General features: G+C 39.9%; 2 protein-coding genes across 7 annotated transcripts in view; one reads left to right on the top strand and one right to left on the bottom strand.

The window, feature by feature from the left end:
• Nucleotides 1–20,276, top strand: part of jagn1a (jagunal homolog 1a) — a 469,310-nt gene that overhangs the window by 283,320 nt on the left and 165,714 nt on the right. The window lies entirely within an intron of this gene.
• Nucleotides 1–20,276, bottom strand: part of LOC114650354 (type 2 lactosamine alpha-2,3-sialyltransferase-like) — a 143,071-nt gene that overhangs the window by 57,561 nt on the left and 65,234 nt on the right. For 4 of the 6 annotated variants that reach the window (XM_028799928.2, XM_028799919.2, XM_028799922.2 and 1 more), the window contains exons 2-3: nucleotides 17,913–18,021; nucleotides 800–911 (exon numbers count right to left, since the gene is read on the bottom strand). In XM_028799928.2, coding sequence (XP_028655761.1) covers nucleotides 800–911; nucleotides 17,913–17,979 — 179 coding nt within the window. In that variant the 5' untranslated portion in view covers nucleotides 17,980–18,021. The remainder of the gene's footprint in view (nucleotides 1–799; nucleotides 912–17,912; nucleotides 18,022–20,276) is intronic. The other 2 variants (XM_028799927.2, XM_028799926.2) reach the window with 1 other exon arrangement.

The following is a 20,276-nucleotide window of genomic DNA, read 5'->3' on the forward strand; positions in this document are numbered from 1 at the left end:
AAACTGACCCACTTGAAAGGCTGAAAATCGAAATATATTGCAAAGCTTTTTTGCAATTTGACCAATATTTTCATAAATCAGATTTCTTGACAATCCACACCCTTAAGAAATAAGACTACATTCTCAAAGTAAGACAATATGAAATGTTGCTTAATCCTTTAATTACTTCTTAAACATTTTCTAAATATATTTGAAAAGATATGGATATGACATGTTTTGATTTTGCCTTCAGTACAGTGTCATGTGTCAATCAAATATTTGTTCTGTTTAAAGTTAATCCTAACAATTCCAAATAATCTCTTTAATTATATATTTAAAAAATGCCAAGAAACACGACACCAAAGTAACCACACTCTAAAATGTAGATACAACCTGCAACACATCTTATATAATCCTAAGTAAATGGTTTAAACAGCCACTTTGAAAGTCAGATTAACACAAAACATTTTTTATAGAATCTAATTTATTTATGCCTTCTCTAAATACTCAAAAAGCTTGAGCAAATCTATTGCTATACACATTTACTTCTTAAGTGGAATGGTCTTCCTAGATATAAAACACACCCAGATATTTGATGGCACCTTCAGTATCAAATTAATCAATAACTTGTTCAATAAGTTTCTTACTGGTATTGCTTTTCATGTTTATTTTAGATTGTATATTCTGCTTGAATATGTTATCAAGTAATTGATCATTTAAAATATTTTATATTATTTTAAGGAGCTTTTCAGGATACTATGTAGATTTGAAATTATCAATACCACAATTGTATACATATTTTACATCTTAAAACACTTACCTAGTAGGAAAGTGCACATTAAGTTTAGGAGTTAACCATAAAATCTGGATGACAAACAGAGAAAATATTACTGATAATAATCCCCAGATAATCTTTTTCATGGTTTTATAACCTGCAATTAAACAAACAAAAGGTTAATGTAGTCAATGTTATAATCAGAGGTCACACAACTTTATGTTCTACAAAAATGCCTCCATCGGGGCAAAACGACTTATGCTGATTCTAAAAAAATCTTAGTGAACCTCAACCCAGGATAGGGTTATGGTTATGTGCTTTTAAAGCTAGAGCTGCATATGGTGTTTGTTGGCAAGCATTTGGTTATGGACATCAATGGCAAGGTATGCTGTCAAGGTGAAGAAAGCAACTTTCCACACAAAGTTAGCAGGAGGGTTTCTGAATTTGATCAGCATTATTGAAAAAATGTTTAGAATGGTGTTCCAGGAAGTTAAGCCTATGAAGAACGAATTTCAAACAGCCTCAAATGTTTAGTTTTTTTCCTCAGGTAGCAAAGGTGTGACATAAGTAATGCTATTCTCAGCAAGGAGGATAAATTCGGATTTCTGCTAGGGATAGCACTATAAAGGGATACAAATTCTGATAGGCTTCCTCAGAGGGGACACTGTCAAAGTCACTACAACAATTAATAGTGTGGAGGCTACACCAGTAGATACACACAAAGCTGAAAACACTGGGTTTTGTGGTGGGTGTCTAAATTAACACACTCTCCCAATGTTTGACAGAAGCCAGGAAGAACTGCCTTAACACTGACAGAACGGGGTGATGGTCCCCGTTTCGAATAATTAAACAACTTTTTAACCATTTTTCTTGTTTTATAACTCACAAAAAAGGAGTGTGTGTTGAGAATGCAACTAAATTAAAGGATACTTAGGGCGGTGTAGTGTCAAAAAAACAGCAGTATCCTGTTTGAATGTTCTTTCCATTGTCACCAACCTGAAAGAAGAAAAGTGATCTGGTTCCATGTTCTTGACCATATAGCTAATTCTAACACTGTCACTCGATCAGATGGTAACATCTGCTAATTGCCTTGGAACTCCATGCAATAGGCATCGCTGACAGTGTGCACCTACACATCTAGTATCCAGAAGATCTCAGCCTGGAATACCAACACCCTTATTTTATTTTTTTGCATTTTTAGAATGTGGTAACAAGCAAAATAAATTTCCAAAGCAATGGGCCAATCCAGCACAGTGGAAGGACTTTGGAAGTTAGTGGAGTAGGTGCAACTTCAGTTTACTAACAGACAGGCCATCTTGACGGGGTCTGTTGGTTGAAGACAAGATGAAGATGCCCGACACCAGTGCATCAGTGCCCATAAAAAGTAGTAACAAAACATACTTTAGAGAAACACTGCCCCGGAGGCGATGTGGAGGTTTACTTCATTGAGTTAGAATGTATGGCTGCACAATACCAGTAGCCAAAAAAGACAGACTATGCTCCCAAACGGACTCTATTTTTGTTCAATAAACCCTAAAGGCATATTTTGAAGTAGAAGATACATTATTGCAAACTATGCCTTCCTAAAAAAATAAAATAAATAAATCTTGGTTAAGCACAGCATAATCAGAGTAGTGCAGGCTTGAAGATTTCAAAAGTGGTCTAATTGTAGCATTATCACATACAGGTTGTCCTTTTTAGTATTATATATCTGATACTACTGCTCAGATGTCTGGAAAGCAAATGCGGGTTTTGCATCTTTAAACATCAGTCACATGGATGCAGAGGAACTTATGAGAATTTTAGTAAGACTGACTTTCCAATCATTTACAATATTAGCAGAAGTTGACCTTTTTGGAACTGTGATTATACTGACAAAGGGATTTGTTTTGCCATCAGTTACAAAGGACAGCTCTGAGCATTTATGCCTCAGAGGACATTTAAAGACCTCTGAACACTGATGGACCATAGGACTATATTGCAAAATTCTTTTATCTGAAAGCATGTAATAAATGTTACAATCATTGGCATCATTAACTCCACAAAAACTATTCATTTCACTTTGGAATTCATATTGTCGATACAATTTAGATCAAGAACTTTGTTGACTCTGTATGTATCATCCAGAGGTATTTTTGTGGGTGCACATCTTATGTTTGTTTTGGTGGTGGTTGTAAATTGACATATAAAATATCACACACACACACACACCCCCACATATTATATATATACTGTATATATACTGTATATATATATATATATATATATATATATATATATATATATATATATATATATATATATATATATATATATATATATATATACATACATACACACACATAGTACATATATTGTGGTACCCGGCTGGGGTTCATGCACGGCTGGAATGCCCAGGAGGACCGGAGGAGGGCTTGTGCCTCCTCCAGAACACAAGGGGGCATCCTCCCTGGTTGCTGTGGGGGCCACGGGTACAGAGCTTGGAAGCTCTACCCTGTAGGGGCCCGTGGTCACCGCCAGGGGGTGCCCCGATGCATTGGGAGCCCTGGACCTCAGCACTTCCGCCACACCCGGAAGTGCTGGGGGGGAAAAGGATTGGGGACACCTGGAGGACTTCCGGATACACCGCCAGAGCTTCCGACACACAGGGGTGTGGCCACAGAAGCTCATTGGGATGCACCTGGAGTCCATCCGGGGTGGATAAAAGGTGCCGCCTCCCTCCAGTCATGGGCAAGAGTCGGGTGGAAGAGGACGAGGTCTGGAAGGAGTGAGGAGGAGGCGGTCTGAAGGAAAGGCGTTGTGGTATTGGCCTGGACTTTGGGGGAGTCTGTGGGTTGTGTGGCACAATAACTTTGTAAATAGTGTAAATAAACGTGTGCTGGGTGACAAAACAATGTCTGTCTGTCTGTGTCCGGGCTGTTCACCACAATATACACACACACACACACATATATATTGTAAGTGAATGGACCCTAGGTGGCACTGTCACCACTCTTTTACCCAACAGACAGATGCTCTGGACACAGGTTAAAACACCAAGAAACACAATAATCAAACAATAAGCACAATATTCTTTCTCCTCCACACCTCCCAGCAAGCATTGCCCACCTCCTCCCGACTCAGGCTCCCCTGCTGGATCTCCACCAGTCCTTTATATAGTCCTTGAAATGGAAGTGCGTCTGTTCTTCCACTCACGTGACTTGCTGGCACTTCTAGGTCAGATGGATAATTTTCCTTCAGCTTGGACGTACTTCAGGACTCCCTCCTCGTGACCTGGGAGTACTTCTGGGCTATAAATACGGCACGAGTCCTTCTATCCCTTTACAGCTCCCCCTGGCAGCACCCACGGCAGCCAACAGGGCTGTGCAACCAAACTCCAAGTTTTTCTTTACACAAAGAATGATAGACACTTGGCATAAGCTACTAAGTAGTGTGGTAGACATTAAGTCTTTGGGGACTTTCAAAACTCGACTTGATGTTTTTTTGGAAGAAATAAGTGGATATTGCGGTGGGCTGGCGCTCTGCCCGGGGTTTGTTTCCTGCCTTGCGGCCTGTGTTGGCTGGGATTGGCTCCAGCAGACCCCTGTGACCCTGTAGTTAGGATGTAGCGGGTTGGATAATTGATGGATGGATGAAATAAGTGGATAGGACTGTCAAGCTTTGTTGGGATGAATGGCCTGTTCTTGTCTAGAATGTTCTATTGTTCTAATGTTCCAACATAGTGTTTTCTGGTTTTCCATCAGTATGTAACTTCCGGTATGAGCAAAGAAAAGCTAGATCATTCCTAGCTATTATTGACTCTGGCACTGATAATGTGTTCCTCTCTTCCCAACTAGTAACACAGTTGAGTTAGTTGCACTCTGTTCATAAAATCACATGTGTACATGAAGACATAAAAGCACACAAGTCAGTTATAGTTTCTCCTAACTGTAGAAGAACATTGCAGTGCAGAAGCGATATAGTCCTTCTGAATATTCCCGTGATAATCAAATGAAATTAACTGAAGAGAAATTGCAATGTTAAAGAAAATAAACTGTAAATTGTTTGGCCCCTAAAATTTTCCCAAAATACAAACAGCAATAAACCAAAAAGTACAACAATTTTGCCTAAGCTTAAGCTCAAGTTAGCACATTCTCATTTGATACATGTTTTCTTGAATAAAGAGTCTATGGCAACTCAAAACTAGTGTTGATCAGCAAAATTCTCCAAAATGATTTTTACAGAGAATATGCTGTGTTCACTGGTGACCTTTTTAGTTGAACATTTACCTGGAAATCTGCCATGTAAATGACCTGGTGGGACTTTTTTTTCTTTCAGTACCTTATGATGCTTTACAAGTTAGAGAACAACTCAGGAACATATTTAAACACAAAACACACACATGAGACCCGGCCGGGACACACCTGCTGTATATGTTCTGGGGGGAGCAGCCATGGGCTCCTCACTACCTCCCCATCGCTTGGTGGCAGCCTCCCTGGGTGATGAGGGTGCCTCAGTTTCCCGCAGGGCTCCATGGGAGATGGAGTTCTCCACAACCCTGTGGTGATCGGGGGTGGCCGCCTGGGGGTGCTACATGGATCCCTGAGCCAGCCTGGACACCCCTACAGCCCCGTCCGGAAGTGCAATTAGCAACAGGTGATCAAGCACCTGGAGCACTTCCGGGTGGGCTATAAAAGTGGTCAGCTTCCACCACTCGACAGCCAGAATCGGGAGGAAGAGGACGAGGTTGCCTGGGAGGAGTGGTAGTGCCAAGGTGGAGAGAAAAAGTGTTTGTGTGTTGGCCAAGTGCTTTTGGGACTGTGGGGTCTGTGGGACACGGGGAAGGCGTGCCTCATGGCTGTAGAGGAAAATAAAAAGTCTGTTGATTTTACATGTGCCTCTGCGTCAGTCTGTGCCGGGTCGGGTGGTATATAGCACCTTATTACAACACATAATAGGAAACTGGAAATGTGCCCGTGCATTTGTGTCTTAAAGGTAATGTCTTTTTGTATGGATTTGCATGTGACTAGTATGTAACAGGTGTGCCTACCCTTTAATAATATGACTCACAGTGCTGTACAATGGATGCAAATAGGAAGGACTGAAGAATTCATGTGTTTTACTTTTCTGCTAATTTGGTAGCATAGGCAGTTAATGCACAAAAGAATGCGAAAAAAAAAAACACAAGAGTCGAGTATCTGCTACTGAATAGATGGGGGGCAAGACTTAGTGAATAAATTAATAAATAAATTTAGCTTTTCTGATGTTTAATTTTTATTATTTTTATCTCAGGGAGGCAGGGTGCCAAATGCAGCTGCCTCACAGCTCAGGTCAAATTTTTGGCCAACAAAAAAAAAAAATCAGTCCAGCATATAGTTGCCGTTTACCTACACATCAAGAACAATTAGACCAAAATACCATTATAGTCCACTCAAAAGTAGTTCAATTTGTCCATCCTTCTGACTTCAATGCGTTTCACTGAGTTCAGCGAAGTTCCTATATATTTTCAACATATCGCTAAACTCAAGGAAAAGCAAATATAGTGCAGTTTGCTCATCACTACTAAACTTGTATTACCATCTGCTCAACTCCCCCAAACTTCTCCTGTGATGTTAACCCTGCACTTAAGTTTTCAAATTAGAAAAACTTAAGATATCATCTATGCTGGTAGCTTATAGTACACGAAATGTGTACCTTTAAGGTGGATATGATCATTTGCCTGCAACTTTGGAACATTCAAGTGTTGCTCTTGAGGCTAAGTAATATTTAAACTCACATATGTTTATTCGTGAAAGTACATCTGTTATGACATAGAAGAAATGCAGGGACAGAAGTCCAGTCTTTGAGTCTCCAAATTTATATGAACCATGAAATTTAATAAAGGATATTATTAATAATGTCATTATCTCATTGTGCAATATTAAACAAGTCATTTTGTCTGTCAGTACTGTTTACATAGTTTTATATATCAGCTTTTGACTATTGTTGTGTAAAAACTGTCAAGTATATTTCAAGCATATGTCAAGAACAGTTAGAGCCATAAGTAATTTAGCCAATTGCAATTTTCAGAATTAGGGCTCTGTATGCCACTACAATGGATTTGAAATGAAGAAATAATTACATGATTGAAGTGTAAGCGTTCGGCATTAATTCAAAGGCTTTAACAAAAATATCATATGAGCCATTTAGGAAAGACAAACATTTTTATACATGGTCCCCCATTTATAGGGGCTCAAAAGTATTTGTTCAACTGACTGACAAGCTCTTCCATAGCCAGGCGTGAGTAGATCCACCATCATTATTTTACCAACTATTAAGCAGGTAGAAGGTCTGCAGTTGATTCCAAGTATAGAATTTACATTTGGAAGCTATGTCTGTGAACTCTCAATATGAGATCCAAAGAGATGTCCATGCAAGTGAAATAGGCCATCATTAGGCACAGAAAGCAAAACAAACCAATCAGAGAAATAGTAGAAAAACCAAGGGCCTAATGTGTAGAATTCACACTAAAAATGGCTTACAGACAAAACTAGAAATGTGTGTATGCACAAAAAAATTAAAATACATAAAACTGCATAAGCAAAGTCCTACGTGATTTCCTTTTATAAATCCCAATTGACATGAATTTTAACGCACATGCATGTGCCTACACAGCCCCACCAGACTCTGAAATCCCATCGTAGCTAAAGTAGCACTTTAAATGTTTCATATTCTAAGTGTTCCCCAACCAGTCATTAATCACTATGTGCTTCTTAAACAGGTTTCTCTTATGCTGACAGGAGCATTCAGGCAGCGATCGCCACATAGGATACATTGCATTCATGATATTACAGCTCTCTGAATATTTTGGAATACTATAAGCTGTATACTTAATATCATTTTCATGATGAAATGCATTACACCTATATTAAACATGTGGGGGCATGGCAGTGCCAGCAAGCATCGAGTGTGAGGCAGAAACAATCCCAGGATGGGGTGCCTACTCATGGCAAGGTGAATACGAGAGCACACATACACTAGTAGTGTCAATTTAGCATTATCAGATCTCCCATTCTGCAAGACTTTGAAAGGAAACCGAAGTATGCTGAGGAAAAAGACCAGGAAAACATTCAAACCCCAGGCACCACTGTGCCCGCACATGTTTAATTATTAAGAGTATACATTATTTAAATGAAGTTAATTTATCTGTAAAATGTAATATACATACTTTAATGTATTTCATCATAAAAATAATATCAAGTATGCATCCTAGTATTCTAACAGCACACAGCTCCAAGAGGATAGCTCTTAGAAATCTAAATTGACTTAGATGCCAGTAATTATCATGGGACAAGAAGTCAGCATAATCTGTAAATATGTGTTCTCTTCCAATTCTACCATTTGTGATGACTTCTAAAAACGCTAAAGCAGCCATGGTATTTGGAATAGTTTGGCCATTTTGTTAACTATTATATTGCTACAAATTGATTACAATCAAGTGGCTTAAATTTATAAACAATATGCACATATTTCAGTGTTTTTGATAAAGCCCACGTCATGGATGTGTACACAAAAAAGAAAGGGGAAATACACAGAAACAGTAGCACTGTTTTGAAGCTGGGTGCCGCCCATTTTCAAAACTGAACAGAAATGTGTGTACACATGGTCTGAGGCTGCTGTTAAAATGTGCTTAGCTTTACGCCTAGTTTAGTTTTTATACATCTCGATGTGAGCATGGAAACAGACATACTCACCATTTATACATGAGGCCCCAGGAGTGGTCAAATCAACCATCTGGTACCGCGTCTATGGCCAAAGCATGCCAACCCGTAGGAGGAACCTGGTGAGGAGGAGGGATTGCTGCATGCCAGAAAACAAAGGCAGGGTGAGGAGCACCTGGACGTTCATTTCCCCATTGAGCCCAGTTAAATGGGAGAGGGGGGTGGTAGAGGACCGAATTGCCCTCCCCAAAGCAGGGAAGGGATTGGACATTGTGTGGCGGCAGGTGGGGCCAACGAACATTAATCCCGAGCCCAACAGAGCCTGCGCAGACGGTGCAGAGGCTCTATGGCTCACAGCCAGCAGGTAAGGACAAGTGAAGTGCGAGTCCAGTGACAGCTGATTTATATAACCTGATCATGACTGTACATGAGCTGGAGGGTGTCCTTCAAACCATACAGTCTCTTTTGCCCGACCTCTTGCTGCATCCAGATAGTGCCATCTTTCACCTTTACACCTGGTGCAGCTGCGCTTTTCTTATGTGTGAGTGGACATTTCTTGCGGGAAGGGCTTTTGTTCTCTTTCTCCGATGTATTGTAGAACCCTCATCCTCATCTGAGTTCACCTCTGTTATAGCACGTCTTTATTTGAATACAGCAGTGTCAGATCAGGGGGAGCGTGAATATGACAGAGAATAAAACTGAAAAAAAAAAAACCGTGGGGGTGGGGTTATATCATGATCGTGACTGAGAGAATAAAAGTGAAAAAAAAAATCGCTTACCTTTACAAGTACCATAAATTAACACCGGCTCTTACAGGCTCAAATCAAATGAATGTTTTTATTGTGTAATAAAAACAATAAGAGCAGCTCACTACTCAAAATGGTCATTCTGGTTAGCAGCCAGACTCGAATCTGCGACCTCTTGATTATGAGTAAGCATTTCTTACTGCTGTACAACCCAAGCGGTCGCATCACCATGGTGCCCTAACCCGATTTGTTTTTCTTCGGTTATAATTTTGAATAAAGGCACACTTGTTAAGTTAAAGTATTTGATATTTTGACTTCAGTCTTCACAAATTTTACATTTCATGTCAAAATTTTGTCATTAGTACTGTAATATGAAAAAAGTTTCTGTTTTAGGTATGTGTTTAACATTTCTTGCATTTAATGTCATCTTACATTTACATAGATCGTTGTAGACACGGAACATACATGAAATGCATGTGTTGCAAATAATATATTATTTGCCAAATACAACTCCAGGCACCTCACATCCAGATCATCAAGAGTTGAGCTGGGAGAACTTTTTGACCGAGTTGACCGCAACGGTGGGGGAGATGGGATAACAACCTGCTTGCTGCTTGTGCTGATGAACACTTTTACAAAACAAAAAGACACTAATGGAGAGGTGAAGAAATTTCAGGTGGACCGGGATTACAGGTTTCTTCGTAGGCTTCAGGGATTCTAGTGTTAAAGGCCTGGATCTTGGTTTTTATACAGCACACTTGCAATTTTCACTCAGGCTCTCGACAGCCCCGATCAGAGCCTCCACTGACTCTGCGGATATCACAGCATCATTGGTAAGGTCAAGATCAGTGAACCTTTCTTCACCAACAGATGCCCCACAACTGTTGGACCCCATGACCTTGCCCAACACCCAGTCCATACGAGCACTGAACAGAGTAGGAGCAAGAACACACCCCTGATGAACCCCAGAATCAACTGGGAAAAACGCAGAGTTTCTGCTTCCACACTGCACAGCACTCAAAGTATCAGTGTACAGGCCACCCATGATATCCAGCAACTTTGAGGAGATACAACGAAGTCCACGGGTGTCCCACAGAGCAGCTCAAACAACTGAGTCAAACGCTTTATGAAAATCGACAGAGGCTGCCAAGAAACTCTGCCGATATTCATGTTTGCGCTCCCTGAGAACCCTCAGTGCCAGGATGTGGTCAATGGTAGACTTCTTAGGCATAAAACAGGACTGCTCCAGTCGCTGGTAGGTAAGCAAGTGATCGACCTATTGAGGACGACCCTAGCAAGGACCTTATCCGGCACAGAGTGCAGTGTTATCCCCCTGTAGTTGCCGCAATCCGGACGATCACCCTTCCCTTTACAGATAGGGACGACAAGTCCCGTTTTCCAGTCAGTTGGGATGACGCCAGTCTCCCAATGGAAGCAGAGATTGCTTGCAAAGCCAGGAGGACAGCCTTAACACCAGCCTGGAGAATTTAACCCCAGATACCACAGATCCCTGCAGCCTTCCCTACCCTCAGCTACAGTTAGGTCCATAAATATTTGGACAGAGACAAAGTTTTTCTAATTTTGGTTCTGTACATTACCACAATGAATTTTAAATGAAACAACTGAAATGCAGTTGAAGTGCAGACTTTCAGCTTTAATTCAGTGGGGTGAACAAAACGATTGCATAAAAATGTGAGGCAACTAAAGCATTTTTTTAACACAATCCCTTCATTTCAGGGGCTCAAAAGTAATTGGACAAATTAAATAACTGGAAATAAAATGTTCATTTCTAATACTTGGTTGAAAACCCTTTGCTGGCAATGACAGCCTGAAGTCTTGAACTCATGGACATCACCAGATGCTGGGTTTCCTCCTTTTTAATGCTCTGCCAGGCCTTTACTGCAGCGGCTTTCAGTTGCTGTTTGTTTGTGGGCCTCTCTGTCTGAAGTTTAGTCTTCAGCAAGTGAAATGAATGCTCAATTGGGTTAAGATCAGGTGACTGACTTGGCCATTCAAGAATTTTCCACTTCTTTGCTTTAATAAACTCCTGGGTTGCTTTGGCTGTATGTTGTGGGTCATTGTCCATCTGTATCATGAAACGCTGCCCAATCAATTTGACTGCATTTAGCTGGATTTAAGCAGACAGTATGTCTCTGAACACCACAGAATTTATTCGGCTGCTTCTGTCCTGTGTCACATCATCAATAAACACTAGTGTCCCAGTGCCACTGGCAGCCATGCACGCTCAAGCCATCACACTGCCTCCACCGTGTTTTACAGATGATGTGGTATGCTTTGGATAATGAGCTGTTCCACGCCTTCTCCATACTTTTTTCTTGCCATCATTCTGGTAGAGGTTGATCTTGGTTTCATCTGTCCAAAGAATGTCAAAATTCATTGTGGTAGTGTACAGAACCAAAATTAGAATAAAGTTGTCTCTGTCCAAATATTTATGGACCTAACTGTAGTTCACCACTTGTGCAATCTCAATGAGATTGGGCAATGCACAGCTAATTGGAAGATCAGCCTCAAGGACTGTGGACCGAGAGATATCCATTGTCCTAGCCAGAGGATCAGCTTTAATCAGCTGCTCAAAGTAGCCAGCCCAGAGGGCCACAACTGCAGTGTCATCCATAAGGACCAATACATCAGCCACCCTGACTGTGACTCTCTGAGGTACAGATTTGGATGTGCATAATGCTTTGATTCCACTGTAAGCAGGACATGGGTCACTAAACCATAGATGGTGTGTCACTTGCTCACAGATTCCTCTAACAAATGCTTCCTTATCTGCCCTAAGATCCCTCACAGCCACCCTTCTCGGTTTCCGGTACAGACCGGAGTTGCCATCAAGCTGTGCGCTGTGACTTCTCTCAATGATATCCAGAATTCCCTGTGAGATGAAAAACCTCCTTCTGGGAACACAGTAATACCAACACATCCCTCAGCAACCTTCAGGGTCTTGTCACAGAAGGTCTCACACATCACATTAGGATCGGCGATCGCACCCAAATCCGTATGTTCCTCACACAAACTGCATGCAAACTCGCCAGAAACAGCTTGATCATGGAGTCTGGCCAGGTCCAGCCTCATTTTCCTAGTAGGTGGTAACGTACTGAACCTAAGCTAGATCTCCAGAGCAGCAACAACAAGAGTGTGGTCAGAATATGCAAACTAGGCTCTTCCGTAGACACTACAGTTTTGTAAGAACCTCCAACATCTGCCCATGAGGATGTGATCAATCTCCTTCACCGCACCACCAGTATTGGAGTACCAAGTTCAACGATGCGGCTCAGGGTACTGGAACCAGGATGCAGCTATTCGCAGCCCCTGACCTTTAGCAAAGTCAAGGAATATTGAGCCACTTTCACCACGGTCATCAGACCCATGGGGACCGAGAGAATCCTCATAGCCAGCCCTATCAGTGCCAGTGGCTGCACTGAAGTTACCCGTGAGTCACTCCCGAGGGCTTTCCACCATCCCGTTCATAATGGGAGCAGACTTCCTATGGGCAGCTACAGCAGAGCTACTAATGCGGAGAGCAGAAAGGAGTCCTGTCTGTCATCTCAGAGCTGTGTGAAGATTCTGAAGATTTTTTTTACGGTAGCTGGACTGCAAATCCTGCCACCAAACCCCTAATGATTTCTCAGCAAGGAGGACCACTTTCAGGGCCGGATGCAGTAACAGCAGAAAAAGCCACTTTCTGTAAAGTATGCAAACACAAAAACACACTGATGTATAAGTGTTTTAAATCACCTGAACTACAGAGCAGTCTAGATTACAATATGTAGATCAATTCAGTTGTAACACCAAGCCACAGTCCCTAGACTATATTTACAGTAAGCTTAAACATTTTCCTATCCTTGCTTTCTATCCTTAGCCTTTCTAAAGGTTACTAAATGGTTTTGATCAGTGGAGCAGTATTTTCCCTTCAATTCCTTTGTGTTTGTCTGTTTTGAAAAATAATTGTGTAACTGGTTTTGGTTTCCACATTGTACCTGATGCTATTGGATTAGGCTCTGGTGGATTACAAGCATTTGACCATTAATTAATGGATGAATGGACAGAAGGAAAACTGCATTTGTTTAAAAAAATTAATTCTGGATGGTAATCAGAGAACACAAATTTGCTTTTAAATTCTGATATAAATACAGAGTTATTCATAGCAATTTTAAATATAGTTGTACTTAATACAGAAAGGTACATGGTAGTTTCCAGCACAGTTTTAATTCCAGTCTGGAAAAACATTATATATATCTGCTCAGATTCATGAAAAAAATAAATGAATAAATTGTTTGACTGAATTATTAAAATATACCACTTTTATAGATTTTGTGTGTGTTCTGTAATATATAAACATTTAAGATTATTATGGTACGATAGTTTCATTGCATAATAGTAGGTGATGCTCACAGAATAAATGTAACTGAAGCATTCTTCCTCATGCCAATCCATTTCTTAGGGGGAACATTGCTATTGACCACATTTTTTTTTCACTAAATGTCACAGTAAGGCATTAAATCCTAATAAGCATGACTGTTGTCAGCTGCCTGGACAGAACAGGATTTTGGATATAGACACACAGCAAAGAGTTGGTCATAAATGGGGATGACCTGTCAGGAAATATTTGAGTATGACATGACAGTAACATGTGTAACTGATTATGCAACAGTCTGATCTATAGAACTCAAATGGAAAAAAAACCTGAGAACTTTAAAAACACTCTTCAAAAAATTGCTATAAAAGGGTCAAAACACTAACGTGCTGAAATAACACAAACCTAACAAAGAAAAAAAAAAAGCACAATTGCAATATTATTTGAAAACGAACAGTGACAGATCGGGTGTAAATTTATGCTGACACTGTTAGTTAGGGTCAGATCGGGGGGAAGGAAGGAGAGCATGAACAAGACAGAGAATAAAACTGAAAAAAAAGCTAACTTTTACAAGTACCATAAATTTACACCCGATCTGACGCTGTTCGTTTTCAAACAATATTGCATTAGTGCAATGATGTTTTCTGATTGGTAATATTCAGGTCATACAATGATTCCTTCAAATTGTCACATATATTTGTGTCTCTTTCTTTATTTCCCCGGTGCTGCGTTGACATCATGCACCAGAAGGCGTGAACTTATTCATTGTGAGCAGGAACACACGGGTGGCTGGTTGCTGTGTGCTACAACATGCTTGACGTGGCGGAAATGAATGTACATGTACTGTACAAGGCATGCACAGGTCCACTGAGAAAAGAACAGTGTTCTTAACTCACCTTGCAGAGGAACGCCGTCGTCGCTTCTTAAAAGAAAAGGCGATGGAAAAAGAAGGGGATGCAGCATCGACAAGCTTCTGTTCCAAGACCGCCGCTTCCCCCAGTAAAGTACACTCAGTCAGTGTCAGGTGCCCCTTCAATGTAACAGGAACCACAGCATAGAGAGAAGTGTGTACATTACAACAGGTACACATGTCATAAATGTAGAAAGGATGGTCCTTAGGTGTATGGGAATTGTTAACATTTGAATTTGATGATTGCATCTAGCACAGAACTGACCTCTCTGTACTATTCTTTCCTTTGCATGTCCTGGAGTACAAAAGAACCACCACCATGCACCAAAATGTGGAGATTGGGCAAGAACAGGGGGAAAAAAAATGCGGTCACTGATTACAACTGCAAGAAGGCATGCGCATGAATATGAATAATATGAATAATGTTGCATCAGTGCCACAATGTTTTTCCAAAATGTACTATACAGGTCAAAAAATGAATTATTCCAAATATCATATATACCTATATCTCTGTTTTTTGTCAGTGTGGCTTTGACATCATGGACCATAAGGTGGGGGTGTTGTATTGTGATCCTGACTGAGAGAATAAAACGCTAGCTTTTACAAGTGCTATAAATTTTAACTGTTTCAGACACAAATCAAATGTATGTTTTTATTATATAATATTAAAAATAAGAGCAGCTCACTATTGAAAAGGGTAAAATTTGTGGGGGAGCTGGTATCGAACTCATGACCTCTTGATTACAAGTCAGCAGTTCTTACCGCTGCACCGTGGAAGCTGTCATATTACCCTTGTACCTTTTGTGAAAGGGTTTATTTGATATTTGGACTTCAGCCTTCACACATTATACAGTTTGTGTCTACATTTTGTCATTTATTACTAAAACATGAAAAACTTTTCTGTTTTAACAATGTGTTTACATTGAAGAGAAAGAAAGTAAGGACAGGAATTGGAAGTTAGTACGTTTGAAAGAGACAGTACTACTACAATAAAGTATTTCATTGAAGGTCGCGCACGGCGCAGCAAGTTGCATGAGACATGAACAATCACTGTGCCACCGTGTTCCCATGTTTAATAAGATGCTTTAACTCCTATCATCATAAAAATGATATTACTTACACATCTCAGTATTTTAATTACTCGGAGAGCTGTAATATGACGAATGTAATGGATTCTGTGTCCTGTCGGAGGAAGAGAAAGCCCGGAAGCACGTAGTGATTCACACACACAGAGCACATACAAGATCAAATACAAAACAAAGCATTTAACATGCTAAGATGGAAGTTTATGATGTTCTACTTTAATGACAAAATAAACTATGTGATTAAAGTGGAAATTGAGATTAAAGTTGACATTTCGTGCTATTTTCCCCACTGTGTGCCTTTTTTTTCCCCCTCTGAACCCTAATAAGCTTTCATATGACACTCAGACAGTGGGCTACGACTTGCCTTTTCACGGCAACTTTGATATGTGAGAACTTCTTTTTTATTTCAGGCACTGTGCGACTTTGTGAACTTGAACTTTTGAGTTTCCCTGACACTCTATGTCACTCGCTCAACTTCCTTTTGTTGTTTATACCACTGTTTAAACCAACAAATAGTACGTTTTTCCTTGCCTCCACTTGGTATTCGCTGAAATTCTTCTATTTTCCCTCGTGCTTTTGCCATTGTCTTTTCACAGAACGTGGAGCTTAAGGGCTATTTATATTGATTTGCATATTCAAAGAGGCGTAATTCTGGGAGGAGTTGGGGCGGGACAGCAGGCGCGTGCACGTGCGTTACTTTTCACGCTGACCGGGATTTATGTAGCGTCAGAACGTGGAAGTTGGCGTTCGCACAGATTTATGTATCTGGATTTTTTTGTGCGTATGAACATTTCCGCATTTGTGCTTTACGCCATGTTATAGTGTGAGTTCTATGCACGCCGTTATACATGAGGCCCCAGGTCTGCATACTTTTAAATTACTAAATAAACTTTTATTAGCTGTGTAAAAGGAACAAGAAGGTGATCTAAATATTTCTAAATATACAGAAATGACGTGAAGTACAAAATTTTATATAAACAGATCAGAGTTAGTACTTTTTACTCCAGGAAGAATATGATAAACAGAATGAGGGAGAGCACATATAAATTAAAGGCAACCTAACACATGTCAAAATAGAAAGAAAACTACCCAAACCTGTTCTGCATGTCCCTGGTAACTCCTTTGGCTATCAGAGTTGCCAGAAACGCTGCCTAAAAATCTTTATTAATTAAGCAATAATATCAAACTCAAGTTCTTTCCACGGGACACAGATGCCTGGCAAAATAACTTTTATTTTTAGAATAAATTTAACATAAAGCTGAGGTTTGTGTTTCTATTATTGTCAACTCTTCCTCGATCATCTGAAGCTGTTTATGTACAGAGGTGTATATTAAATGTGGTTCCATATTTCACAGTTAGAAAAATTATTGACTTTTTGGTTATTGATGTTAATCCAATGCTTCTTACTGTATTTATATTGTTACAGAGAGGTGGAGAAAGCTAAGAGGTAGCAAGTGACTGCTTATATAAAATACAAGTATAAAATTGTGCCAACATTGTCATTTGAAAACAGTTTATTATAACTTTAGTACATAATTTTATAAAGGTCTATAGTTTCTCATTTTTAAGTTATTATATTAATTCCATAATAATTTCATTGTTAACAGGCATATAATCAAATATCTTATTTGCATTTAAAATCTAAGACAAGCATGCCCACACAATGCAAGAGTAATAGCACTGCTTCCCAGTGCCACTGCAAAGAGTTTTGAGTCAAGTCAGTTACTTACAGCTACACTGAAAACCATTGAAAGACCTCCTTAAGAAAACAACTTGGCAACTTTAGAACCCACAACAAATATGCCTTTCATTTATGGCTTTATTGGGGTGGGGAGAAAAAAAACACCATTCTTCATAAGTTCCAGTCTGCATTTAAACCTAGCCAATGGAATTAGAGTATTAAAATGATCTCAGTGCTGACACTAACAAAGAATCTTTTCTTCTTCTTTAATTTTTAAGTGGAACTGCGGACCGTGTAATGACCTGTCTGGAGCAATGCTAAAATTTTGCGACCCCTGGAAAATTCTGCTTCCAAAGAGTAATGCTGCTTGTGGTTTACCACTAACACCTGCTTTTAAACACTTGCTTTTTTCTCTTGCAATATGTTCTCACACTTGGAAACTGTGTTCAGCTATGTTGCTGTTCATCACAGTCTTGCATAGGAGACATAAATGTGAATGTTCTTTATGTCATACCAGACAGCCACTGTGCAATCTAAGTGAACATGATCTTCTTTGAAGAAATTTTTGCAAAAGCAAACTGAACAAGCCACCTTAAGTTGGCTGCTTGGTTCTACTCTTAAGTTCCAGGCACACACATCTATTGCAATGGAGTCAAATTAACACAACACTGCTTTCACTTACAGAAAATGCCCGCTGCCAAAGCATTTTTCTCACTAGAAGATGTATGGAAAGTAATCCATTTCTTCATAACAGGTAAGTTGGATTATGACAAGCTGCTTTCAGTGGTCTACTGCAAAAAAACAAAAAAAACAATCAATTTTAAAATGTCACAGCAAAAATACAAAAAAAAATTAACCACTTTTCAATTTACTTGATATATTTAATTCTACTAATTTTGCACTTTTATGCAATTTATATATTTTTTTGTTGAATCCAGTGCATAACATTCAATGAGCACATTTCATGTAAACTTTTCAGCCCAGATATATTAAGTGAAATATCTAGACAGATGTTCAATCATGAAACCACGAGTCAACACCTTTAACAATCCAAGGCTTCTATTTTTTAGGTGTGTATTAAATACATATTTAATGGAAAAACAAATTGGACTTAGAAAAGTTAGCATATTTAACATTAGGATTTTTTTATATACTGTAAGCCACTAGGAGGCATACTGCCACCCTAACCCCCGGACACAGACAGGCAGGACACAGGTTCACTCAACACCCACGTTTATTTACAGTTTGTGCACACATTACCAACACCGCAATACACCAATATACTGTCCATTCCTTCCTTGCCGCCAGTCCATCCACCTCCATTCTTCCTCAGGCTTTGTCCACTCCTGCGGACTCTGGCCCTCCAAATGGAGTAAGGTGGCCCCTTTTATGCTCCTTGATGATCTTCCTGTAGCACTTCCTTGTGTGTCTGAAGTGCTGCCATCCAGGGCTTCGGGATCATTCAGGCATCCCCTGGCGGAGGCCATGGACCCCAACAGGGCTGAGCTTCCAAGCTCCCAATCCGTGGTCCTGATATGATCCAGTGGAGCTGCCCTCTGGTCCCCTGGGGAAGATATTGCCCCTCTCCCAGTCCTTCCCTTCTCCAGGCGTTCTGGTGGGGCAAGGTCCCGGTTGTCTGCCACATTACCTATGTGCTACTGCCAAGAAATATGCATGTCTGATCTCTTTCAGAGTGGTAATAATTTGTATGCTGAAGTCAATGATAGAAAACCATAAAAAAGATCAAGGCTGCCAGCTTTTTTTTTTTTTTTTTTTAAGGATTCTTTATTTACAGTACCTATTACATACTCGCAAGTGGTATCCATGACAAAAGTCTTTTTTTCCCAACAATGTTCACAGACAGAGTATTTCATTTTTATTGACTATATCACAATTCTAGTGGCTCATAAGTTTATATACACTAAGTATGTTAACTGTATTTTTAAACAGCTTGGAAAATTCCAGAAAATGATGTCAAGCCTTTTGGCAATTAGACAATTAGCTTCTGATAGCTAATTAGCCTAACTGAAGTCAACGTGTGAATGTATGTTAAAGCCTACCATCAAATTCACTGCCTCTTTGCTTGATATACAAAAGAAATCAGTCAAGACCTCAGAAAATAAATTGTGGACCTCCACAAATCTGGTTCATCTTTTTGAACAATTTCCAAACACCCTAAGGTTCCACGTTCATCTGTACAAACAATAACACACAAGTATAAACACCAAGGGACCAAGCAGCCATCAGGAAGGAGACATATTCTGTCTCTTAGAGAAGAACGTACTTTGGCACAAAAAGTGCAAGTCAATCCCAGAACAACAGTAAAGGACCTTGTGAAGATGCTGGAGGAAACAGGTAGTCAAGTATCTACAGTATATCCACAGCAAAACAAGTCCTATAGTGATATAACCTGAAACATCAAGGAAGGAGCCACTGCTCTATAAAGCCCCCATAAAAAAGCCAGACTGCACTTTGCAATGGCAATTGGATCTTACCTTTTGGAGAAATGTCCTCTGGTCTGATGAATCCAAAATTGAACTGTTAGGCTATAATGGCCATCGTTCTGTTTGTAGGAAAAGAGACAAGCTGAAGAACACCATCCCAGCCATCAAGTACAGGGGGTGGGAACATATGCTGTGGGGGTGCTTTGCTGCAGGAGAGACTGGTACACTTCACAGCGTCATGAGGAAGGAAAATTATGTAGATACAAGTTGCATGTCATTGTGTTATCTGAGTGTTACACAAGTTACAAAGATGGCTACCTCAGTTTCATCAGAGCTTTCTCCATCATATTTAATTGACAAAGAGTGCAGTCACAGTGGAGTCTGGAAAAACTTTGGCTTTGTGCCAAAAGGACATGGTAAACCCATGGATTCATGTAAACTTGTATATAAGTTGTACTACCACACAATACAGACCAAGGGGAGAAACATGGACAATTCAGTCAAACATTTAAAGGACCAGCATGCAACACAGTGCAGAGAGTTTTGAGAGTTAGTTGTTATATTTTTAATAAAGGAAATATATGTATGTGCCTTTTTGCATC

This window comes from Erpetoichthys calabaricus, chromosome 4 (genome assembly GCF_900747795.2).
Source record: "Erpetoichthys calabaricus chromosome 4, fErpCal1.3, whole genome shotgun sequence".
In the NCBI taxonomy this organism is placed as follows: domain Eukaryota; kingdom Metazoa; phylum Chordata; class Cladistia; order Polypteriformes; family Polypteridae; genus Erpetoichthys; species Erpetoichthys calabaricus.